Here is a 25,675-nt window from a genome sequence, read left to right on the forward strand (position 1 = left end):
ATGCTTTCATCTGTCACTTTTGGGGAGCTTTCCTCTGGTTTACATTCTCTTGATGCCAGCATCACAAATGACATCTGCTGGTGACAGCAAGATTGTCATGGTGCTACTGTGCATCCACTGCCTGCAGCTAAGAAAACCCACTCAAGTGCCTATTATGAGCATATTTTCCACCTCCATTATGACAGTTCAGGCCACAATTTCTAATTTTTGTTTTCTAATTTTTAAAACCTTGCTAAGACAGATAAAAGTTTACCAAAGGTGGCCCTGCCCTGAATTCAGGCAGGGTTTGGCAGGCAGAAGTCTGCATCACTGCTACCTGGAGTTGTTTTTGCCACTCATCTGAGTGAAAAAATGGTAGAAGCTGCTCCATCCTCCTCAAGGTTCTTGGCCATAACCACCAGTGCAGGAACTGACCACGTGCATGCAGCACAGCTTCTTGGAAAGTTTGCCCCTAACATCCTACAGTTAATAAAGCTCTGCTGCCTGACTACAAAGGATGAGACAAATGATCTTGTGATTCTCATTTCAAAAAAATATCAGTCAAAGATTTCCAAAAGGAACTCTCCCATTTCCCTCCTATACTACTTAATGAAAGGAGAGCTGTAAGATTCAGGTAGCCCAAAGTGCTGGCTCTTAAAGCATTGGGTCTGAACCAAGAGCTATAGACTTTATGGAACTCCTGTGAGATGTGCTTGACATGAAATTTGTGTGGGCAAGAACCCACTCTAATCTGGCTAAGGGTAGTGAAGCGCTGATTTTATTTCAGCTTGTATTTTAATATTAATATTTAAAAATTGACAGCTTATCTGACAGTTGTATCAGGTCAAGGTGAAGTAGTTAAAAATGTACTCAGAAGTGTTTGTGGAGTTGGTTATGGGAGATGCTGAGCACTGTCTAGTCCTCCCATAGTCTGTGGGAGGTTAGAGGACCCAGCACCTCCACTTTGACAGAGGTCCAACCAGGGTAAACTGCACTAGAAGAAAACAATGGAGTTTCCTACCTACTTCAGGGTGGCAGTTTTTAGTCTCAATTCATTTTGTAATTACAGGTGCCCAAGGCTGATTCTGTCAGTCCCGAGTTTGTTTGCCTTAGCAGAAAACCAGATTTGGGGTTGCCTGGAAACTCCCTTGTCCTTTTTTTTCCCAGAGAAATCATTCTTCTAATTCCAGTAGGAGCAGAAAATTGTGCTGCAGATATATTACAGAGCTGGAACTCTGCTGTCTTTGTTGCTGATTTGGTGCTCAGAAATCACTGTCTCTACAGCAGCCTCATGTCAGCATGCTGTTGTGGCTAAACACGACCACCCCTGCCTAAAGCAAAGTTTATTATTTAAAAGACTGCAGCCTGCTGATGCTATAATTTTATCATGCTGCTTGTCTGTTCTGCACTGAAAGGTATGCACACTAGATGACATTTCTTTAGGGATTAATGAAATGATACTGTCTTTATTTAATTCTTACTTACTCTAATGAGTAAGAATAAACTGTCATTTCCTTTAACAGTGAAGGTATAGAAACAAAGCCTCTTGTAGTATACCTTAGACTATTTCAGAAACTGTGTTTATTACTTGATGAAGTAAATTGTTTATCAGTCTCTTAATGTAAGCAACATGTCATTTACAAACTGTACTGAATTTCTTCTGTTCTTTAGTATCTGCCAACTAAAAATCCAAGCCTGAAATGTCCAAATAATTCACGTCATTTTACATAAAACTAATCAAACCAAGTGACTAATTCCACTTTAAAAAAATGCTGTTCATCTTGCATTCCTGAAGTCCTGTCTCCAGAGGGGAGATACAAGGACCCTGCTGTGCACCCAGTGCCTGTGCTGGCAGAGTGACTCACCAGCTCCTCAGGACTGTGCCTGGAGATAGAATCCCCTCCTGGCTGCCTACTCAGCAAGTGCTTGTCAGGGTAATCCAACCCCTTGCCCATTTTTGTCAGTAGAAGTGCTCTGTCTCAGTGTGGGCTTTGTTCCCTCATTGCAAGTTGATTTGGTGTTTCTTGGTTTACTTTTGGTGCCTGATGCTTTTCGTTTCTTTGTAGTGGATGAGTACTTTGAACAGCTGTAATTGAAAAGTCATTCATGTTGATGATCAGAAATGTGTGAGAGCTGTGGACTACAGTAAGGGAAAATTGAAATGGGAACTGTAAGGCACCTGAAATAGTAGGGCCACATTTCTTTCAGACTCTTTATTTTCCTAAAAATTCATATTTCTTATGGTTGCGTGTATCATTATTGTTTATTAGGCAGCAATACGGAAAGAACTGAATGAATTCAAAAGCACAGAAATGGAAGTACACGAGGAAAGTCGGCAATTTACCAGGTGGGTGAATCCCTCTTCTTGTGTAAGTGTGAGAAATGAGTATGACAGCAAGCCTCTGCTTTTCTGCAAGTTCTCTGCAGTTGTGTCATGATTTGTGAGGATTCCTATCATGAGTCCCCTTGAATCCCACCACTGATTCTGTTGGAATTCCCAGTATTGCTGCTGCCATCTCTAGCTGATACAGCAGTACAGGTGACTGGTCACTATGTAGAAAAAGATTGTTTGGGGAATCTAAAAAATGCAAGAACCCTTGCAAGAACCCTTCAGTTCTTACAGATGAAGTTAGTAATCTTCAAGCACACAAAATAAAAGGGGTTTCCTCCTCTGGCAGCACTCCCTTGCTCATTAAAGTATACATTTGTGTAGATGCATTTCCTAAGTGAAAATTAGATGATGTTTTGAACTTCTGAAAAGCTCACCAGTGTCTTGGCGAGCTTTCTAAGGGTCACTAAGGCTCCTGGCAGCAGTTTCTGGGGAACAAGACAGACTCCCTTGTTGCCACTTCTAATGTGTTAATGTGAATTTGTTTTGTTCTCTGCTTTGGATATCACCAAGATGTTGTCTGAAGCATTGTTATTTTAAGGAGCTCTGAAGTGTCCACAGTATTTTAGCAGGCTTCCAAATTTGGCAGAATTATTCCTAGAGGGAGGGACACACTTTCTGAAATCTCCATGGCACGTGTTCATTTTTCTTGGAAGTTACAAAGGCTGAAAATTGCCATCAGCAATCAAAGCTTGATGTTAGGGTTGGCCAACATTGTGTACATATTATTAATGTATTTGCTTCCGCAGAAAATTAAGTCAAACAAAACCAGTTGTCTAAAACTGAGTCCCTTCTGTTTCCTGCTACTGTTTCAACCAAACTCAGGATCTGAGCTAGTGAGTGTGAATCACCTAATTAAAGAATGCGTTGCAAGGAAAATTCATTATGGGTGTTTCATGTATCTGCTACTTCACTGTTAGAAATCACTGAATTTGTGAAATCATTCTCACCAAAACATGGAGCTTTTAAAAATATAAGTTATCACTTCTGTGTAGATACAACATAAACAAATTAATTTTTAAAAATTCAAACCAGTTTCACAGACAGCAAACCTAAGCCAGAAGGTGAACCAGGATGCAGGGGTTTAATGTAGTGTTGCATTCTGACCACTAGAAAATGTATTTTTCACACATGGAGATGCATTTTTTCATTTGGCTTCTGATGTCGTTTTCTCTTTAGGTAGCACATAGCATATCTTTTTCAGAATGTATAAAAATACTACTTTTTAAAAAAGAGCATTCCAAGGGAGAGAATAAAAATAGCAGGTATAGAAACAAACCCCCTGCTTACACTGTTGTGTTTCTTGAGTTGCTTTGCAATATTGAAGCATAAGTACAGATTCATACAGGCATGATTCACACAAAAAGAACTGGATATTTTTTCATGAGCTTTGAGAACAGTTGAGGCTGATTACAACTGGATTCTTGAAAGCTGACCCAGGAATCTCATGGAGTGACAAAAGTGAATTATTTTCTTCAGGGAGGACCTTTAAAAATAGAGTAAAAAATAGGAACAGCCAAACTGTGATAAATACAGGCAATGATTCTATAGGGTGCTGAAAGAATTTCAACCTGAAGGAAATCAGTTTTTTCTTGTTCCTTATCCATGCTCTTTTGTTTCACTGGTCATGTTGTGGAGTTACTGCGCAGAAGTAAAAGAGTAACACTGGAAAAAGATAATTAAGAGCAGAATAACTTGCAGATGTTTTAAGTCAATTGCAATTTTGAAAATAAAAATTTTCCCTGGGACATCTCATTAAAAATTATGTTTTCTGCTACATAATATTGGATTGATACAACAAAAGTGATTTAAGAAAAGCATAGACAGAAGTCTCTAGCCAGAGAATTAATTTCTCATACTTTAATTATTTTCAAGATCACTGAGATAATGCAAACCAAAAGGCACTTGCATTGGCACCTGATTAGCAAAGACTATTCTGTGATAGACTGAGACAATAAGGAAGGTGCTTACTAAACAAAAATAGCTTATAGTATATGGTTTCCTATACTATTGCAAATTAAATATAGATGATTTAATATTATAATCAGTACTTACAATATATTTTAAATGTTAAAAATTTATATCAAACTTGGAAAAGAAAGAACAATGAGTTTCGTTGTTCATCATTTACTCTAATGACTGTCAATTGACTGGTTTTCTAGTCCTAGTAATTTAGACTGATTCTTTCTGTTATTTCATAGCAAAATCCAAGAAAATTAGTTTCTAAAAATAGAGAAATCAATACAAGTTTGGGAGGAGCATATTAGCAGGTGTTCATTAAGTGTTTCTAAAGAAAATGCTATATATGGTCCAGTATATTGTTTTTCCACAAAATAAAAAACCCCTGCATCTTTTTAGCAATCCTCTATACCCTCATGTAGCAGATCAGCTGCTTAGTTGTGAATGTCAGGCTTTGTGCACACCTCCTTCATTTGAGAAATGCATCCCTGTATTGTATTGAATCAACTTACAGGCATAATGTGTGGAACTATTGAGAGAAGTTTTTGTTTGTGTCAAACAAAAACTTAGGTAAATCTATTGTGTAGATGGATCATTATCTATGCCTTTTCCAAGCTGCTGCACCTTTTATTACTTCATGGACAGATACATTTTTAAAGCCATTTAAACAGAGATATATGTCTATACACTGAGAACCTGATACTGGTGCCCTCCTTACCCTTTTGCTTGGATTCATTACATTTAACATGATTTAGAATTTCAATTGCTGTAGGTTCCTAACTTATTATAGAAAGGGCTGGTGACACCTTTTGGAGCAACCCACTTCTCTAGACATCATACAGGCAATCTGGAGTGATGTACATGCCCTACCTAAAAGCCTAAAAAAGTGAGGTGTATTTGGGTCTTCATGTACCTCAGTTCACTGCTGCTAATAAGAAGAAAGCATCTGAAATGCTATACAATTTGCTGCTTAGGTAAAAGAATATACAAATTTTTTGTTAGCCTCATTTTATACAAGGATTAAAACCCCAGAATTTTAATTTTTATGGTTTAGCAAAGGTTTTCTGATAATACTTAGTGACAGCATATGCAAATAATGGGTGCAATTGTAGATAAATTTGTATTGGCAAACAGACTGGAGATTCTTCTCTGGCCCTGAGGCCAGCAAGCTTGGAACAGTTCGAATCCATGCACTTAACCTGTTCCTCTCACCTCAAAACAGGGTGATGTCCCCCCCTTCCCAGCTGTCCTGTGCTAACCCCAACCATGCCCAGGCAGCACCTGAAAGCACTGGCTGACCCAAGCAAAACTCTGCCAGGGACCACACTGGCAGGTTAATGGCACGGACAGACAGTGACACACCAGTGCTTGAGCCACACCAAATCTCTGGTTTTCTATCTAGAGAGAGATGGACAGCAGGAAATAACAGGTCTGACTCTAAACCAACACAGATCAGGAAAACCAGGAATAATTGGCCGACAAAAGGAAACAGCTGTGAGAACAGGATGAGGATCAGTGTCATTGTCATTTGAAATAACATAATTCTAAGATTTTAATTTATCTTTTCAGGTTTCATCGTCCATAGCTGTTTGACTGCATCCCATATTTCAAGTAACAATTTTCTTTGGGGAAATCATTGCTTCCTGAAGACCTGAAATTGCACTGGAACTTGATTATGAGTGTGTGCTACAGCTTACCCTGAGGCTAATGAAGAAAGTGGCCCTTGTCTTTGTCAATGGACAAATAATTAGTCTAGGAGGAGAACCCACAGGAAGTGTCTGTCCATGTCCAGACAAACCACGGTTCTGTGGCCAGCCCACACAGACAAGCCAGTGGACTTCTTTGTCAGAGCTCCACGAGTCAGGAAGTGCTGAAGACAATCGCTGGAGAGCCTGCTGCCAGGATCTCATTGGGCTTCATGGGGTTGGGATTGAGGGGAACAAAGAGGGAGGGGGTGACAAAAGAGCTGAGAGCTGGGGGAAAAGAGACTTTGTCAGTCCACAGAGCTAAGTGGAATGGATGGGACTGCTCCACAATGTGTTTGGCCAGTGGGAAGAATTATTTTAATTTTAAAAGAGAGTGTAAGCAACTGTGCATGTAGGTTTTTTCAGTGGCTGCAGCCTGTCTTAAAAAGATAGCAAGCCATAAATCCTCGTGTCATCAGTACTTTAGGAAGAACTATAATTTTCTTTGGTGCCAGTAAATACAGTTGCCAGAAATTAGTCCTAGGATAACTCAACTGTCTTTTTTTAAATCCCAGTGCGCATGCTTCAGGAAAACACACGGAACATTCATACAGAACAAGTAATATATTTTTTTGTTTTTTAATGTTGACATACTCTGCATCCTCAGAGATGCATAAACAGGATTTGAAGGACAAATAATGTGACACTATGAATGCAATTAAATGCTTTGTGTTTAGAAACACTCCTTGCTGTCTGTCACTTGCCATTCAAACCATAGGGATCATTATCTTTGTCATCCATGGCAGGAAGTGGTGACAGCTTTGACATCATGCTAGTGTGAATCCAAAGTCAAAATTGAAATTAGGCGCAGAAGTCTTTATTAATAGGCCTGAGCAGTGATTACTAATGTAACTTGTTACATTTAAGGACTCTTGCACTGCATTGAGGAAGAACTCCCAGACAAATCAGTATGTCTTCAGCTAGCGAGCCTTTAAAAGTGAAAGAAAAATCCTTGGAGTGTCTCCAGCCTGTTTTTGTTGAGTGTGAAGAATGCTTCTTAAATTCCTAATTTTTTTATACTATCTTGAAATTGTACATGTGAATAGAGTACTATTAAAATTAAGTGGTATGGAGTGTGAAAGGCAATACATGGTTTTTCTAAGTTGGCCCAAAGGCCTATTAAAAAGCCTGTGACATTGTTTACACTAAGAAATTCTCTGTCCTATATTAGCACTTATTTATCCTTTGAATTAGTGTACACAACATTGGGGGGGGGGTCTGGAATTCACATATGCATACATTTAATGCAGTATTACAATATATTTGCTATTTATCCTTTCTAATGTGTGTACATATTACAATTTATTTTTGTCTTTTATGTGTCCTGTTCAGTTTTTAATTACGAAGTGTAAGTATTTCTTTTTCTGGCAATAAAAGGTCTGTGTAGATGTGATTTTTACCTCAGAACCTGTGATAGATTCTTGTGGAATGTGTTTAGTTTATAAAATTGAAGGTTGTTGTTAGAGATGTCAGCCTAAAGGCAGGAAGGCAATTTGGTGGCTAAAATTAGATATCCCTCTTTAGAGCCATTTACAACAGGACCAGGTTTGCATAAAGGAGGTGGATTATTTTAATGAAGAGCACTTCTCTCTGATAATAGAGTAACAGAAGAGTGCTTTCCAACAGCTGTCACTCTCTGTCACTCTATTATTTTTAAAGACACTGGGAAAGTTTTTTTAAAAAAGGTAAGATTTAAATTACTGTGAGGATCCATTATACTTGGATAGAAATCTATGTACAAGCCACAAAATATCAATAACTGAATAAAAAAAAAGCCATCTACATGCTTGTAGCAAAGAAAAAGAAGCAGCACCTTCCTTTTTTAATGGAATCAATAAGAGCCATTAGGATTCCATTTGCAGAAAATAAGCTTCTGGAAAGTCCATCACTTTATAAATATAGAAACACCACTTTGACATCAAGGAAGCAGTGAAAATGTATCTTTTGGCACTAAATCATACAGGAATTAGCAGGGCATTAGGTTTGTCAGCAATTCTGGTGGAATGCTAATTTTTATTTTTAGCATTTGAAGAGTAAACTCAAAAGTTACACTAGAATAGTTCCGCTTAAACTTTTTTTTGCTGATGTTGCCAAATTTAGGAATGTGTGTCCAAAATCATATAAAGGTCTACTATGTTGGCTTCGAAATATAAAATACAGTGTTTCACTTCAAAGGAAATGAGTGGAGCAATTAAATAGATCTCAGGGTTGCATTAATCACGTTGAAACATGTGAAAGCAGCCAAGATACTGAAGGCAGAAAGACAGCTGTTACACAGGCAGCATAACTCAGACAAAGGTAAGGTCAGACTATAAATATTTTATATAAGACAGTAGCTCCACCACTATGCCAAGGTACACACAGGTTACACAAGCTAACTAAAACTTGTTAAACTCTTAGGATGAAGTAAAAAATTGACTTTGCAAGAAGACATTCCTCTGTACTAGGCCTGGACCATGGATGGAAAGTCACGTGCCAACCTGAGTAGTAATAACACAAAGATGAGTCTACAACTTCTGGCTCAGACTTCTTCAAGCTGAAGTTATGTCATAAGAAATAAAGATGTGTAGGTGAGGTATTACTTAGGCTTTCCCTGTCTTCCTTCTGAGGTTGGAGGGGTTTTTTTTAAGTATTCCCTCCAAGCCATTTCTAGTTGCAAGACTCTAGCCTTGGTAGAGATGCTGAGTTAATTTTTAATTTCTTACTATTTTGATAATAATCAGATGCATTGTGTGCCCACAGTTCAGCAAACTAATTAAGCACATTTATGTAACTGGACAAAAAGAATTACCTTTATGGGAATTTATGTAAAATCTTATGTAGTATACTATATAAGATTATTATAAGATGTAGCAGAATGAGAACTACAAACTATCTATAGTGTATTGTATCCACACAGAGACATAGAATTGTATATACTATTTTTGTATTCTAAATATCACCTGGCAGAAAAGCAACAGTTGTAAAATATTGTCCATGAAAAAAAATAATGAGAATTTGGTATGTCACCATGTGCAGTGAAGCAAGTTTGCTTTAAGAAGCCTGAAGTCAATTTCTGCTGCCTCTCCTAGTTGTCTGTATTGATAAGTTCAAATGTTTTCCAGTTGCATCAACAACCCATTGGAAATATTACACCATATACCTGCTTTGGTGCTGCTGGTGCCTTCTAGAAGGGAAAAAAATCAGGGTAAGTCCTGAGAAATTAATGAGTTAATAATCCTAGACAATAGGATTTTAATTATTAACTGATTTTTAATGAGTTAATAATCCTAGAGTTAAAAATAAAAAGATGTTAAACAGGCAAAGAAAAAATAGCAGTTTTCATGCAAAGTATAGTACAGTCCAGTTGGCTAAGAGGGATCAATATGATAACTTTTATCAAGTTGGATGAATCATTTAAATGTCATGCACAAGACTAAAAGTTATCATAACAGTATGATATCTTTTATCAAGTTGGATGAATCATTTAAATGTCATGCACAAGATATGACAACCTTACACACATTATACCTATGTTCCCACAGAGTCAGGTATGTCCACATCCACAGAAAATGAGCAGCTTGAAGTAATGGCTTCTGAAATTATCTCATATATAATATTTAGCAGTATAATCACACATCACAGCATGTTGCTGTGGGTGCAGAAGAATGGATGCTTAATCAAATCCTAATTTCTTCTTCACATAAAAAATTGAAATGGTTCTAGAGTGTCTCGTCTCTCTCTTCTTTCAGGTAATACATATGGGTCTTTATAACTCAGATACAGTCTGTCTGGATTTTTTTTTAATTGTGCTATATTGACCCAACAAGTACCAAAAAAAAAAAGTAAATGCTAATTATTATTTATGCTAATACCATTTCAACTGGTGATTTGAAACATGTTAGGACCAGAAGCAACATCTCTTCAAACATCTCTTCACTGTAAGTATTCATGGCCATTTGTAGTTCTACAAGACTGCATTTATTTGTTGGGTCTATTATTTATGTACAGTTGTGCATGTCCCTTGCGGTGGTGGACTGGATGGACTGACCTCTGATGTGGTGTGGAACAGGACAGCCCCACCATCTGCTTTGGCCAACCTGAGCACCTCTTAGAGAAGCACCACAACCTCAGTGCTGACATGGAAAAACCACATCAGATAAGCACCCATTTTTTTAACTTGAAAGCCAAATGAAAGCTGTGAAACAAAGGTATGAAGTATCCCTGATATTACAGAAATTAGACCCCTCCTTCCAGGTGAAGTGAGTGCTTGGTTTCCTGCAGAGATGCTTCAAACTCAGACCTGTAACTAATAATGCTACAGCTACATGAGAGAATTTCTTTCAAATTAACAGCTGCTTAACCTGACTATAAGCTCTATCTGAGCTCTGATTTTGTATCATCATAAAGTACAAAAAGATCCAGTCAGCAACAGACTAAAAACATCTAATCCAGCCTGGCAGCCTGGGAATCAATCAAAACTCCCTGACTGCCTGCAGCTGGCAGGGCTTGGAGTCAGGGCAGGGAGAGCCACACTGTCACCTGGGTACCTGGCAGCACAGGCCTGTGTGAGCACTGCTGACATCCTAAGCAGAGACCACGATATTGGCCCATGTCTTAATGTCTGTTAATGCTTTAATGACAAAGCAAACCAAGCTAAAAGCTTACATTTGCATGAGACTGTCAGGTGCACATGAATGGTGTGTTTAACACTTTCACATCCTCTGGTTTTAATGATCTTCAGGAGTTAAGACCTGTGCCATTGTTGTAAACTAAACCGCAGATATACTCAGGGTGAAAAAAACAAGTATGAATAAACTTGCCTCCTGCCTTTAGGATCTTCCACGTTTAGTTCCATTATTGTTGCTAGCTGCAGTCTTATTATACCAAGATCAGTGCAACGTTCACTGGTGGGCCATAGATTATGATGAAAAGAAAAATATATATTCTGAAAGATTTTATAAAGATGATACAGAACTATTTTGAAGGTCAAATTAAAAACAAAACAAAGCAGTTCCCAGAATAGTTTAAAACTTCTATTTAACAGAAATCTGAAAAAAAACCCCACCAAAATTTACGAAACTGTATCTATACAGAGAAAGGGAGAAATGGAGTGAAATTAACATATATTTGCTATAATGTTCAAACAGGTTTATATTTATTAACTCAAATAATTAATAAGGTCTTGTTTTACTTTGTGTTCCCATTTAGTTTCAAGATTTTCCTGGAAATAAAGCTTATATGAACTAGATACAGCATTTCACCATTATTTTATAGAAGCTACATATTGCATTGGATAGAAACAAAGAAAGCAATGGTATTATCTGTATCTTCTTGTTCAAGCATAAATTCTTTATATTACAAAAAATCTTGCAATACTATGTCAAATTTAAAAATATTTGAACATTGTTATGATATAGTAAAACGTTAAAACGTTGTTAAACATATCTTCCTTTCACTACTTTGTGTGGTGGTATATTGATTTGTAAACTTGTACAAATTTTGGAATTAAAGAAATACTGTGTTTTGGATTATTATTATTTTAGCAGGTGTGATTTGAAACACAAATATCAATGGCTCATTTGAACAGGCTGTATTAGCAGCAGGGGAAGGGTTTGGAGATGGCCCATGCTAAATTGCCTGCAACTGTTTAAATAGCTCTTAAGTTTTGGGGGGAAGAGGGGGTATCCTTAAAAAAAATAAAACAGAATTGCATTTACAACCGAACTGCAAATCTGGGAGAGGCACAAGAAGACTGCAGGGCACAGACACCGTTGTGCACACACAGGAGCTGATAAAGCTGGTGAGTTTGTGTCCCTTCCCTGCATTCTGCGGCACAACAGCTCAAACGCTAAATCATGGCAACGTTTGTGTGCCGTGCTTTGGACCCAGCTGCACCTTAAACACTGGGAGATCACAAACCTGTGTTTCTCTGGCAGAGCTGCAGTACACCAGGACAAGTTCAGCAGTAGGAATCACTGCACTCCTGCCTCTTCTAAGCAAGCCCAGGGCTGGATCACACATCCACACAGTGCGCATTGCTGAGCTCCGGTACGGTCTTCCGAGGGTCCAGTACAGCCAGAAGGTTCTTACCTGCTGAACAGACTCCAAGGCAGCCACAACCACCTGAAATGGAATTGTCACATGAATTCATTGCAACTCAGATTTTGCATCGAGTGTCACCTATTCATACACACTGGGCCAGTTCTTAGACTTTATTCTTTCTATTAATTTGATTAAAAATAGTGAAAAATTATTATTTAAGTGACTTCCTTTGATTTAATTAAATGTTCCCATTTTCAAGTCAAGTAAGGCAAACAAAATTCAAGCCTTGGTTCCCCACTGCCTGTCATGCTAAATAGTTACTGGTAAGTACAAAAAATGTATCTGAAACATTATCAGCTTAGAATTGCTGTCCCTCTAAAATGTACTTTCCACATGTTTCATTACTTTCAAAAGATGGAAGGCTGTGGATAAGCAATACCGACAACTTTTATGACAGACTTTATGTAAAAATTATAAAATTAATGCATCAGCTTGGCTCAGTGTGATTGAATATGGTAACTCTAAAGAAGTAGCAGATCTGATACTGCATTTTACACAGGTGTGTGATATCTGTGAATGCAAGTAACTGTTACAAATTAATGACAGCTGCTTCTTGAGCTTTCATCTGATATATATATATATATATATATATACACACACACACAAATATAGTGCAGTATCATCACCTGAAAAACATAAAAAATGTATTGGGGGTTTATACAGTACATATGTTATGCTTGTTTTATGGTGTTTCTATTAAAACAAGGAAACTCAAATTGTGCTGCCTAGTTGCACATTACTGTAGGATACTCTGCTGTGCACAGTTCCAAGTGCCTTAGACAACTGTTTAGCTCTTTGAATTATAGATATATATGAATGAATATATATAAACAGAACATTTTAAAAATCACCTCTAGAAAATTGTTCAGAAAACCTTTACTGAAAATATTTTCTTCTTTAATCTCTAGCATGTACACAGTACATGAATCTCTAGCATAGCAGAGGTAAATTCAGAGAGCCTCCAGAGGCCAAATAAAACTGCCTCCTTGTGGAAATGAAATGAAAAAATGTTCCTGAAACCTTCCTTTGAATTCTGGCAGTCCTTCAAACACAAACCTTCTGGTAAATTCCCTGTGTGTGGTGTATTCATGGAGAGGTGTGTTGAAAGAGGTGATACTTGGTTTAAAAAGACAAAGTTAGGGTTGTAGCTCAATGGTTTGGAGACCTAATCTATGCTCCCAGTTTCCCCTTTTTTTGTCAGTAAGAAGTGTTTACCACTTTCATTGACAGTAGATTTATAGTGGAAATACACCCTCTGCACAGGAACAAAACTGATCTGCACAGCTGAGGGTTCAGCCTAGTCAGCAGTGCATCTGCCAATCTTTTAACTTTCAAAGTGACTGACAATAACTTTTGGTTTAAATACTTTGAAATAATTTCTTCTTTGCAAGAACTAGGAGAAAAAATGAGCATAAATTTCCTCACACAGACGGCCAGTTGACGATTATGTTAAGGATGTGCTTCCAGCATATTATCTTTTAAGTGGATGCCTTGACAGTGAGACTGTTTCAATACTGACCATTTTCCTTCTGCAAGCATAAAAGGAGTGGTTAGTGACCTGAGCACTTACCCCTCAGGCTCTGTAGATGCTCTGTGCTGAGTTCTGTTAGCAGTCTCTGCAAAGAACAGACAGTGAGAGAGTGCTGTGTGAAGGATGGCCTTGTAAGGCTTGGATGAAATCAGAAGCTTAAGCAGAGTCTCCCTGACACTCTCTCATACACAGCTCACATCCATGTGATACTAAATATTGAATTTTGATATAAATAAGGAGATGACTCACCCTCAGGTATCAACAAAGGAGGAAATGTGATGCCTATTGTTGCTAATCTGTGATTCAAACTCATCCTCAGATGTATTACTGTTAGTATACATTAGCAATCTTCTGTGATATGGGAAGGAACCTGTCTTAATCTCTGTGTGAACATATAATACATATCCTTCCCCCTAAATGCTTAGAACCTAACCAGGAAATTCAGGGGAAGGATGTAAATTAAAGAAAGACAGAAAACACTGAGACTTAACAGGTAAACTTATCTTACACTTAGGAAACAGCTGACTAACAACAGAGCTGAGAACAAAATTTAATTTTTCCTACATCCAAACTGATACAATGCTCCTAGACCAGATTTGGGGTGTGTGGAATGACAGTACTGCCACCACCAGCTACGGAGGTGCAGGTTTAGGGGATTGTGAAGTGTAATCCTGTCACCAAGTCTATGTACATGCACTTCTGTGGATGCCAGAGAGGCAGGTCAGGAACTTGGAAGCAATAAGGAGTAATCTAATCTACATCATTACCCCACAAATAAACGCTAAGTACTGTGTTTTCAACAGCTGAGTGGCTCTGTTCTTAATTACCCTGTGAAAACCCAGCTCTGCTGTTGCAGCTGTCGCTGGGCTGGCCGCACGGCCATACCGCAGGGAGGGAGCTGTTGCTCCTGGGGGCAGCCGTGAAAAATCCACTCGCAGGCTGCGGTGCAGGAGGGGTCACTGCGGCTCTCCTGGTGCCCCGGGGGTGCACCACACCCGCACACGGCTGACAACAACGAGACACTCACCGGCACTTTTCCCAAAGAAGAGGAAAAGCCAGCCTTTGCACAGATAAATCCTGAATCCCCCGAGTCCAGGAGTTATTTCAGCTGATGGAGGGGATCAGATTGGATTGTGCACTTCTGCAAAAGTGACGGGATGAAACTGGGTAAGGATTCAAGACTTCAGAAAACAGCCAGAAGAGTGAAAATCTGGGTTCTTTCGGAGCTTTAGTGACACCTACTGAAAACCAGTGAAATCCACCCAAATGTGACCAAAGCTAACACCTTCAGGTACATGCATGCATATAAATTTAGCTGCATCCATACACACATAATATGGACAACTTGTCTGAATTTTCAGTGAAAACCTCTTCTTAGCTGTTACTGTCTTATTTGCCTGTAAACACATGGGAAAAAAAACTGCTCCCCTCTGTGTTTTACACTTTCTTTTGAAAAGTAGCAAAGGAGGTTTTAAGATACCAAGCATACTTCTCTCTTTTTTTTTAGCAAGAAGCCTGTAGGTGAGTGCCCGTGTTTGTGCACAGCCCCCTACATGGTGTAGGTAGAATTCATACAGCGACAGTGTCACGCTGCAGAACGGTTCGGGTTGGAAAGGACACAGTGGAACGTCTGGTCCAACCTCGCTGCTCTCGCAGGGCTTTCCTGAGGCACATGGCACTGCATTGTGTCCAGACGGTTCTGGAGCATTTCCAGGGAGGGAGACTCCACAGCCTCTCTGGACAACCTATTCCACTGCGGGATCACCTGCACAGCAGAGATTTGTCCTTATACTCAGCCGGAACTTCCCGTGCATCAGTTTCTGTGTGTTGCCTCTTGTCCTATTGCTGGGCACCGCCAAGCAGAGCCCGGACCCAAACTCTTGACACCCTCCCTTCAGATACTTAGAGGCATTGATGAGGTACCCCCTTAGTCGTCTCTCCTCTGAACAGGCCCAGTTCCCCCAGCCCTTCCTCGTCCGAAATAAGAACTCAAATACGGGGGCATTGATGAGATCCCCCCCCTTTACTCGTCTCTCCTCTGAACAGGCCCAGCTCCCCCAGCCCTTCCTCGTCCGAAATAAGAACTCAAATACGGCAAAACACAGTTAATACCGACACGTGTTTATTTACTCCCCATCCTTCACACCCGGCCCCCACAGCCCGCCCGTCCCCTCAGCCATCCCCGCCCCGCCTGGCCTGGCTGCCGCGCACGCGCGCTGCCCCACGGCCGCCTGCGCCGCGCTCTGCCATTGGCAGCGCTGGCGGCCCGAACCACTCTCACTATTTTGAGGGAGAACTGGGAAAACATGTCTCCGACGAGCGTCCTGCTGGGGTCCACCGACCCTCTCTTTTTTCAGCATATTATTTCAGTCTGACAAAATACTCGTTGTTTTGTATTTTTTTAACTGGGAAACAAAAACTTACAAACCTGGGCGGCCTGGCCGCTTACCTGGTTCCCCCCGTTGGTCAGTGGTGCATCCCAAGATGGAGGGCGCAGCCCTGGGACACTGACGCCTGGCCCGCGTGGGAGCGAGCGGGGTTCGGGACAGCGGGAGCGGCCGGGGGACAGCGCCATGGTGAGTGTGCCGTGCCCTGTACTCGGCACTGACAGGGGAACAAGGCAGCTCAGAGCAGTAGGGCCCCCAGGTAGCCTGTAACGCTGTTTGTCGGGTAAGTGAAGCCGGAGTAAACACACCCTGCTGGAAGCGTTTTTCCAGGTCCGGTGTGGTGAGGCGTAGGAAAGGCTTTCAGCCAGCTGAGGGCACTTGGTGGGGCTGTTGATGCAGCCCGATGTGTGTTCGATGTTAGAGCTGTGCCTGGCTGGTGCTGCTGCCCATGGTTCTCATGGCTGATGTTGAATTGCTGCTCTAGGAGTAGTCTAAAGCACGAAACAAGGTGCGTCTGGATGAATTTTCTTATCAGCTTCCCGTGTTTCTTAGATCGAGTGTGTTGCAGATTTCCTTTCTAGGGCTGTTTGTTAAACTGTATGTGCTGTTATCAGATGTGAAAAGTGCATATTGTGTGCCTCTACGCGGGTATTTACTATACGTATTATGTATTGATTAGTAGTGCTGTATTAACATTTTAACAGTATGGTAAATGTAGTTTCATAGTTAAAAGGTAAATTTTGTAGTTAAAATAGGAACTATGTATGTGGAATGTTTTCTTTTTAGAAAGGAGTGAGGTGCTCCCACCGGATGCTGTCTGCAGGACACCTAAATCTTTCAGAGAAAGAGAATTTATTGCTCTTTTATCAGGAGAAACGAACTTCTTCCCACCTGGTTCAATCAAAAAGATGCTGTTAGGATTAAGTAGAGAAGTTGATGATGAACAGACAAAATCCCTTATTTGAGTGGAATTTATGCATCATGTATGAAGCATATGAATATGCAACAGGCTATCATTTTTAAGGGTTAACCCTTTGTTAACGGGTGTCCTTTTCTGGGCTTATTTTGCCCAGGAAAGGTATCCTGACCATCTATAACTCTTTGTTCTTATTGTCTTGTATTGTCCTAACCTCAGTTGTTAAAATTTTTGTTACTGTAAGTATATTCCTATTTTTGTAACCATCTTATTACTATTAAAACTTTTAAAATTTTAAAAGCAAGTGATTGGCGTTTTTCACACAGATATTTACTGTTTGATGTCTTGCCATTTTGCAGCTGAGTTCAGCTCCCACCAGTCTCTGTATGCTTTGTCTGAGATATTTACTGTTCGATGTCTTGCCATTTTGCAGCTGAATAAGCTGCCTTGCTGTTAGAGCATATGAAATGCCTGTTGTGCCTGTGGGGAGCTGAGTTAAGCTCCCACCAGTCTCTGTATGCTTTGTCTCCAAGCATGTGTTTATAAGGCATTGCTTTAAAATGAATACAGCAGCACACTACAGCTTCTCCTTAGGTGCTTTGAATATTTAATTTTTTGTTAACGGTTAACAAAATTTTCTTTTTCAGCCTCACAAGAAGAAAAAGCCCTTCATAGAGAAGAAGAAAGCGGTGACATTTCACTTAGTGCACCGAAGTCAGAGGGATCCTCTTGCTGCTGATGATACTGCACCCCAGAGGGTTCTGCTGCCCACTCAGAAAGTAAATACTCACTTTTAATTCTGAGGTTCATTCAGATAAGAAACACCACAGAGAAAAGAAGTTGGTATGCAATTATACAGTTCAAAAACAGCCTGAGAGAAGGTAGTTTTTAGTTCAGCTTATTAAAAAAGGGATGTTGTAGGCAATTTCATAGTTGTGAGTTACTGCCTGATGATTGAAGGATGACTTAACTGGCATTAGAGGTGTAAATGTGTTTTAAAAACAACAAACAAAACTTGCCTGAGTCACTGTGATAAAACAGGCATTGTTGGGTATGCTGCTGATGGAAAAGTGCTGCTCAGACAGCACCCAAACATGGAACCAGCTGATTACAGCATTCTAATTGGCTGTGGATTAGGGTAAGGAGTGGAGAGAGGACTACTAGGACTTCAACAGCCAGACACTCTCAGTAGCTAGAGAGTAGATAGTGTGTTGCTTTTCTTTTTGCTATTAAGTTTTAAGTGGACTTTGGTAACTACATGTATTCATTTTGATTATTTTCTTCTCCCCCCACTTCCCAGGGGCATGAGGAGCGAAGAAGGGAAGAGCAGCGCAAGTATGGTGTCTTCTTTGATGATGACTATGACTATCTGCAGCACCTCAAAGAAGCCTCTGGTCCCTCTGAGCTTGTCCCATCTGTGCGTGGACAGCAAAGCAGAATTGTCATCACAAATGAGGGGCACATAGAGGATGAAATTCAGAGAATTTCAGTAAGTAGTATTTTTGCTGATGGTAATGCTGTTCTTTGGAGCATTAACATTCTCTAGGCACATTAATTGTGTGTGTGTGTATATATTTATATGTAAGGATCCTTTTGACCCACAACCAACTTGACTTTCCTGCAAGTAAACCCAGAAGCTGACAAGCAAGCATTTACTGATGAACATTATTTTGCTAGCACAGTGTTAAAACACTTCAGGTACCCATGACAAAGTTCTTTTCTACAGAGATGACTTTCAAAGGTGTTTGTTTGAACACGTTGTGTGGTTTTTTGGGTGGGCATTTGTTTCTAAGGTTTTTTAGAACTTTTGAATGCTGTGGGAGTTATGAATATGCCAGGTTGTATTATCATGCACACCACATTTTTAAATGTGGTGTAGTAGAAGCCAGTCAGACTAAAACCAAACTTCTCAATTGCTGGCATAACTTGTAGAAGTTTATGATGCTGGATCACATTGGAATGGAAAAGCAGTAAATGCTTTGAAGCAGTGAAGTATGCCATGGCCAGTCACTTATAGCTGAGGGTGTTTGATTTAACCAAATATTGTCATTTTAGTCAAAACTAATAGTCTTAGTCAGAGGTACCTTTCAGGTACAGCTTGGTGATACTATGCAAGGTTTAAAGTTAGGGTAGGTGTGCATGTTGTGAAGCTTTTAACAAGTCTTTCAGTAAAGGGATGAATTCAAATATGTGCTAGTGTTCTCCAGAACAAACAAAAACACTTGAAAAAATTCAGCGTGCCTGCTGTACTACCATTCTCTAAAAAGCTTTAGAGATGCAGAAGACACTGTTTCTGTGCCTGGAGAATTTTGACATGAGAATTGATGCTGCCAGCACTTTATGTAGCTATAGTTGTATAACTCTGAAAATTTGCTGCAGATAATGTAGCACTTACTGGAACATTTAAGTAGCATTTAAGTAGCACTCACAGAGTTTCTTTTGGTCACAGGAGTTGTCTGCATGATTTTGTTAATGTGAGCTCAAATAAGAAACTCACAGAGTGAGTCTTTTGGTCTTTTGGTCTTTTGGTCACAGGAGTTGTCTGCATGATTTTGTTAATGTGAGCTCAAATAAGAAACTGAGAACAAATACATTGTGATCCTGTTTATTTGCTGCTTTTTCTAAGGCTCCATCCATTAAGTTGCCTTCCTCAGTGTTTGCCACAGAGTTTGAAGAGGATGTTGGATTGTTGAATAAAGCTGCTCCTGTTTCAGGTATTTTTCACCTTACTGTGATGTGAGTTGCTATCTAGGATGTAGATGGTAATTAAGGCTTGTTATGGTGATGTCATGTTTTTTTTGGCTTAGAACAGGCTCAGTAGCAGACATAAGGAATGATCTGTGAGAGAGCCATGTTTCAGTTTGAGACTTCTGTGATTCACCAGTAAGAGTTCTTTAGCTTTGCTTGGAGAGGGTGAATCCATGAACTCTTACTATTGTCATAGCAAATACAAACTAATAACAGGGGGAAACTGTAGATAATACTATTAATTTTTTATTCTGTCTCTTTGAATCCGAGTCTGGAACTGGATTTTCACTCAGTTTCTCTTCAAATGCTGAGTAGCATTTACATCCCTTCATTATGTTACAGGCTGTGAGTAGGTTTTTGTTATGTACCCACATTTGCACTGAACATTGACTGCACAGCTATCTCCATATTTCATAACAGTAAGGAATTGTAGCAGTTCTCTCTGTCCTGACAGAAGGTTGCTAAAGACAATTCTGTGAATTGTAGCAGCGAAACACTTTTTAACCTTTTGTAATGTAGGGAATTTTAGGGTTGGAGCTAATGCTGGCAGTTGGTCATGTGGTCCTTTAACCTTGATATTTTTCTTTATAAAAATATTAAAATGCATTTATGGAAGCTTAAGACCTCTGGGAAATGCTTTTTCTGAGAGATAAAAATTGGCAAGAGGTTGGTGACATGCCTTGGCTTCTATCAGATCTACAAATATTCTTGAGGAATTTTGTGATTCTTTGGTTTAAACTTGCCTTACTGCAAATGAACAGTCCAGCTGGATTGTTTTTTATCCAGGAAAGTAGCTTTGTAATGTCAGAGAAATGTAAATATTTATGTTTTGTTTTTTCAACTTTCTAGGACCACGCCTAGATTTTGACCCAGATATTGTTGCAGCTCTTGATGATGATTTTGACTTTGACAATCCAGAAAATATTCTGGAAGATGATTTTGTTCTGCAAGCAAATAAACCACAGAAGCGGTAGATAGAGCTTTGTTGAAATATTTGTCATATGTGAATAAGAGATGCTATTTGCTATTTGCATGTGGTAGTGTAGGAAGCCACAATGGTTTCAGATGTCAAACTGAATATTTTGGTGTGTTGAAAAAAGTATTACCTTGTGTTACTCGGATGGCAGCTTGCAAAATGAAATTTCTTACTTTATCCAAGAAGTGGGTTTCATTTGTTACTTTGAGCTCATGGATTATATGCAGTATTTGGAATAATGGTGTTCTTGAACTGTTTAAAACGTTGTCATCTCTTGCATGTAAAATACGTCAGTAATAGTATTGATGAAGGCTAATGGGTGTTTCTGAACCCTTTACAAATGCTTTGTGTGATACCCCACAGCATTTTATCTACTTAGGTTTTGGTATCATTCTCATAATTTCATGAACAGTAAGAATTTTTGCTTGTTTTAATAGTCAAGAATGCTGCTGATATTTTTCTGCTTTGACCTGTACAGCTGAATATAAAAATAACTTCAGTCTCAGTGCACAGAAGCATGATCCAGCTAGAAATGCTTTCAGCTCTCAGAAAAGTGTCTCTCTCAAGATATTTAAATCTGTTATTGCCAAGTTGTTTCAGATAACCCAGGACAGGTCAGAGCTATGTAAAGGTCCATGTATTATTCTAAAACTATTTTGTGCTTCTGTTCAGGGGACCTGATGCTGAGGATGAAGATGAATGGGAAGATATGGAAGATGATAGTGATGAAAAGGATAGCTGCAGTACTGATGGAGACTATGATTCAGAAGGTCCTTTGTCAGATGGTGAGGTTAATGGACAGCCAAAAGAATTCCTTTTCATGCAAGAAGAAACCAGGAGTCGTTTCACAGAATATTCTATGACATCTTCAGTAATAAGACGGAATGAGCAGTTGACCCTCTTGGATGACAGATTTGAGAAGGTGAGGCTACTCAGGATTGTAACTGTGAAGGGTGTCAAATGCTTCTTTGTCTATTGATTAATTTCATCAGGCAGTGTCCTGTATACCTGTGCAGATTTTACTGCTTTTAACAGTCAGGGCATCAAGCTACTGCTCTTAGCATGTAGTCTGCATTTAATACTGGGTACATTTAGAGGCTTGTGTCACCTAGGCTGTAGTGTTAATTGCTGTTGTAAGGCCCAGCACTGATGGAGGTAAACAAAATTACTCCAGTGACTGTATGAGCATTCATAATTAGTGTTACACTTTTGTCTGAGAGGCTCAGTTCAACCCAGCAAGCCATTTACAGGTCCCTGGTAAAGTATAAATTCATGAAGAGAGCATGGAAATAGGGTGTAACTTTTGTTCTGAGCAGTGACAGGCTTCTTAAGGCATAGATTGAAATAATGCATCAGAATAAAAAACGTTTTTTAGAAGCTGGTTTATATATTATTATGAGATAACTTTGTGAGTCCTATGTGGAAAGAACTGACAGTAAGGAAATCCTACTGCAGATGTGTTTGGCAGTTGTTCAGCGAATGAGAGGGGAGAGGAAAAAGAAGCAAATAAAAATAAATGTTTGGCTCTTCTTCAAGCTATCAAGAAGTTGCATGACAAATGTGGTCTAGTTACAGATACCCACTTCTTTATTTTAGTTTTATGAACAATTTGATGAAGATGAGATTGGAGCCTTAGATAACGTGGAGTTAGAAGGCTACATTAACACAGACAATGCTCGGCTGCAGGAAGTCCTGGATGATTACTACAAAGAGAAAGCAAAGAAGTATGTATTCCCAGAAGTGCTGCTTCACATAAGTAGTTCTGTAATCCTCTGTTTATATGGAAGTTTTGGGCATGTTGTTTCAAGTTCATGTACTCAAAAGATTGCATCCCAAAATAAATCTGCTGCATGTGAGTGTTATCCACTTGCATGATAAAATTAAGTGGAGAATTTTATTGGTTTGAGTAGGTTATACTCCTTTTGTATAATTGTGTTGAATGTAATGTAAGCAGTATCTATTAGAGGCATTAATCCTCTTGAAAAACAGAAATACTTCTTTTGTTGACTGTGTCTTTGTCCTAACGTTATTAGTTTATTTTGAGCAGGCTTACTTAAGGAAGCTTCATTTTTGCTGCAAATTGGATTGCAAATAGCTTTATTGGGTCTGGGGCTTGACTTAAGGGAGTCTGAGCTTACATAATTATACATTTTCAGTAAAAGATAAACTCTATTTTTTTGTTCTCTGAACTTTGAAAAAGTTGTGTGAAATTGGATGCTCTTGAACCTGATGAAGATTTGGACTCTCCAGCAAATGAAGAAAGTGAGGAGGAAAAGGAAGAAATAGTAACTGTAGTTATTGAGGAGCCAAAAGAAAAGTGGGATTGTGAATCCATTTTGAGTAAGTATTTTGGAGTTTGCTTATTTGCTCTTAGGATTTCAAAGTAAATGATAGGTGATTTCAGAACTTCCCTGGCAGTGCTTCAGGTAAAATGGTTTTTTCTCTGAGCACAACAGGAGAAATTCCCAAAACCTAAGTAGCAGTACAATTCATAATTGCCATTTGCAAGCATTTCTTGACTACTTTCTTTTTTCTTTGTGGCTTAGGTACTTATTCAAACTTATATAATCACCCAACACTTATTAAGGAGCCATCAAAGGTAAAATTATTAAACTTACTCTGATGAATAACACTGGGAAAACTTGAGATAAATGTGTTTTTTTTTCTCAGTGGGTATCTGTTTTAAAAGACAGGGAGCAGAAATGAGGGTTGGGGAGGGCTTTGGTATTATTTCTTCACTAAAGAAGAATTTGGCTATATTTTTTCTTATTAGAAGGAAAACTGAGTCAGTTAAACGTTTCTGTAATAGCTAGGCAGAAACAGAGCAAGGAATTTCCTTTGTTGGTATCTGTGAGATACCGGTGAGATTTGTGTAATCTGTGTCTCACAGCCACATACTTGCTCAGGTTTATTTGCCTGTGGTCTGGAACAATTTATTCTAGTTCTTTGGTCTTCCATATGTTCTCCATCATTAGAGCACAGCTTAATATCCCCAAATTTGGAATGAAACCTTTTTCTTGCAAGCTTATAAAGGAAGATTAATTGACTACTTGAGTTCTTTATTTTTTCAGTAATACTTAAATAGAAGGGAAAAATGTTCTTCTTGTTCTGGAAAGCCAGATTTTGTCACACATGTTTTGATTTCATACTTTGGGATTAATGTGTGTTTTTGTGGGGGAATTAAATAGTATGAGGAGACTTAACATTTATTACTGTTAAATCTGGATCTGAAGTTTTTACACTGATAAGGCAGTGCCATGTGCACTTCCTGGAGAGAAAGCTAGGGGCCAGTAATTCATATGCACTCTATTTTAGCCCAAACCAATAAAAATTTCTCAGAAGACTGGAATTCCCCTACACATCCTGCCTCAGAAGGGTCTCACTGCTAAGCAGGTGGAGCGCATGCAAATGATAAATGGCAGTGACCTGCCAAAAGCATCAACACAGCCTCGTTCCAAAGCTGAGAGCAAAGAGGATCGCAAAGCCAGAAAACAGGCAATAAAAGAGGAGCGAAAGGTATGCCTGACTGCAAATAAAACCTTGCAAAGCATTTTATGTTACCTGAATTCTGTCTTACAAACTTTGTTTAAAACTCACTTGTCATGTCTGAAGGTAGTGGGAAAATCTTGGTGGTCTCAAAGGACTAATTATTGCTTCTTAAAAAAAAATAATCTACTGGAAAGAAAGTTAACATCACACTTTTGTCTTGCTGATTTCCAGTATCACAAAACTTCGAGTCTGTTACTGTCCACTACTGCAGATACAACTGCTGAAGGAACAGCATATTTCCTTGCAATCTAAAGTAGCAAAGGAAATAGCTACTTCTCACTTTGTGTGATCTGAAACATCATATCTGAAAGAAATGTGGAAAATCCTAATTGGCCACAGTGAAATCCTAGCTGTCTTACTTAGGAACAGAAATTGCCAGCATATTAGAAGCTTCGGCTGACTAAAGATGTTTGTCCTGGTTGTACACGTATTAATTTGACTACTAATAATTAGTGCCATAAATAATATTATTGTCCAGATTGCTCTTACTTTCATGATCTAGAAGAGTTAATTGGAATAGTTTGATTTTGCATGTTAATTCCTATTTTGTAAATTTCTCATTATTCATATGTACAGGAACGCAGAATGGAGAAGAAAGCCAACAAGCTGGCCTTCAAACAGGAGAAGACAAGACAAGAGAAAGAGTTGCTCAATCTGAAACAAAATGTGCAAGGTCTGAAGCTGTCCTGATGAAACTGAGAAACTTACTATGGAACTATCCCTAATTTTTCATTTGTGTTGGAAGGGAACTGCTAAATCACACCTTTGCCAGTCCTGCTCAAAGAGGGTTCTTCAAATCTCACTGTAACAAGACCCAGTAATTTGTCATTTTTCTGAAGTGAAATTCTATATAAAATAATGTATTGGTGGTATCTATTCTGTCATGAGTGACATGGCAATTGCTGCAAAGTTTCATTACAGCAGAAATGTATTAAAATTACAAATATTTTTCTTACTAGTTATCACTGAACAAAGTTTATATGTATTTGTTGAATGTATTCAACAAATCAGCAGAATCCTACAGATTTGATCTGATTAGATTCTTCTATTAAATTATTTCAGTTTACAAAACAGTATTTTCATTTACGTCTTTTCTCTCTTATACTGGTGGTTGAATATAGTTCCTTGCTATAATACAGTTTTGTATGTCAAGGAGTTTACACCCACTCTTCCTTGGGTTTTTTTTTGGGTAGATTATTTATTGTTTTGGTACTATGATGGGAGCCTTTTGTCTGAAAAGCTGTTCTCCAGCTAGACATCGCTGTTACCTAATCCGAGTTTTACATTTCCTGGCAAATAAAATGTGTCACAAGGAGCGTTGCACTTATAGAAGTCAGTGACCCTTAATGTTGTCATTGGAATTGGCTTTGCTGGAAGTACTCAGTCTGACTAGGATGGCAAACAAACAGCAG

The 25,675-nt window shown here is 38.9% G+C and overlaps 2 protein-coding genes across 6 annotated transcripts in view; both read left to right on the forward strand.

Moving 5' to 3' along the window:
* The window catches only part of PHACTR2 (phosphatase and actin regulator 2), a 132,055-nt gene extending 122,625 nt beyond the window's left edge, over positions 1-9,430 (forward strand). For all 5 annotated transcript variants that reach the window (XR_005627227.1, XM_039706822.1, XM_039706827.1 and 2 more), the window contains 2 exons: positions 2,250-2,326; positions 5,897-9,430. Coding sequence is in view for 4 of the 5 variants with exons in the window: in XM_039706822.1 (XP_039562756.1) it covers positions 2,250-2,326; positions 5,897-5,912 (93 nt within the window). In the remaining variant the exon portion in view is untranslated. The remainder of the gene's footprint in view (positions 1-2,249; positions 2,327-5,896) is intronic.
* A 6,551-nt stretch (positions 9,431-15,981) lies between these two features.
* LTV1 (LTV1 ribosome biogenesis factor) lies at positions 15,982-25,339 on the forward strand. The gene is made up of 11 exons (XM_039707621.1): positions 15,982-16,263; positions 17,638-17,769; positions 18,291-18,479; positions 19,617-19,704; positions 20,588-20,708; positions 21,387-21,636; positions 22,311-22,438; positions 22,915-23,054; positions 23,261-23,313; positions 24,030-24,230; positions 24,840-25,339. The coding sequence occupies exons 1-11, from the start codon at positions 16,261-16,263 to the stop codon at positions 24,951-24,953; spliced, it is 1,419 nt and encodes a 472-aa protein (XP_039563555.1). The 5' UTR covers positions 15,982-16,260; the 3' UTR covers positions 24,954-25,339.
* Positions 25,340-25,675: the final 336 nt, after the last annotated feature.

The sequence above is a fragment of the Passer montanus genome, unplaced genomic scaffold (assembly GCF_014805655.1).
Source record: "Passer montanus isolate IOZ18808 unplaced genomic scaffold, ASM1480565v1 scaffold2, whole genome shotgun sequence".
In the NCBI taxonomy this organism is placed as follows: domain Eukaryota; kingdom Metazoa; phylum Chordata; class Aves; order Passeriformes; family Passeridae; genus Passer; species Passer montanus.

What these genes read in the sequence shown, in the direction of transcription:
- LTV1 (XM_039707621.1), top strand. An exon ending in TAAAGCTGCTCCTGTTTCAG is followed by an intron (nt 19,705 to 20,587) that starts GTATTTTTCACC and finishes TCAACTTTCTAG; the next exon opens with GACCACGCCTAGATTTTGAC. An exon ending in TTATTAAGGAGCCATCAAAG is followed by an intron (nt 23,314 to 24,029) that starts GTAAAATTATTA and finishes ACTCTATTTTAG; the next exon opens with CCCAAACCAATAAAAATTTC.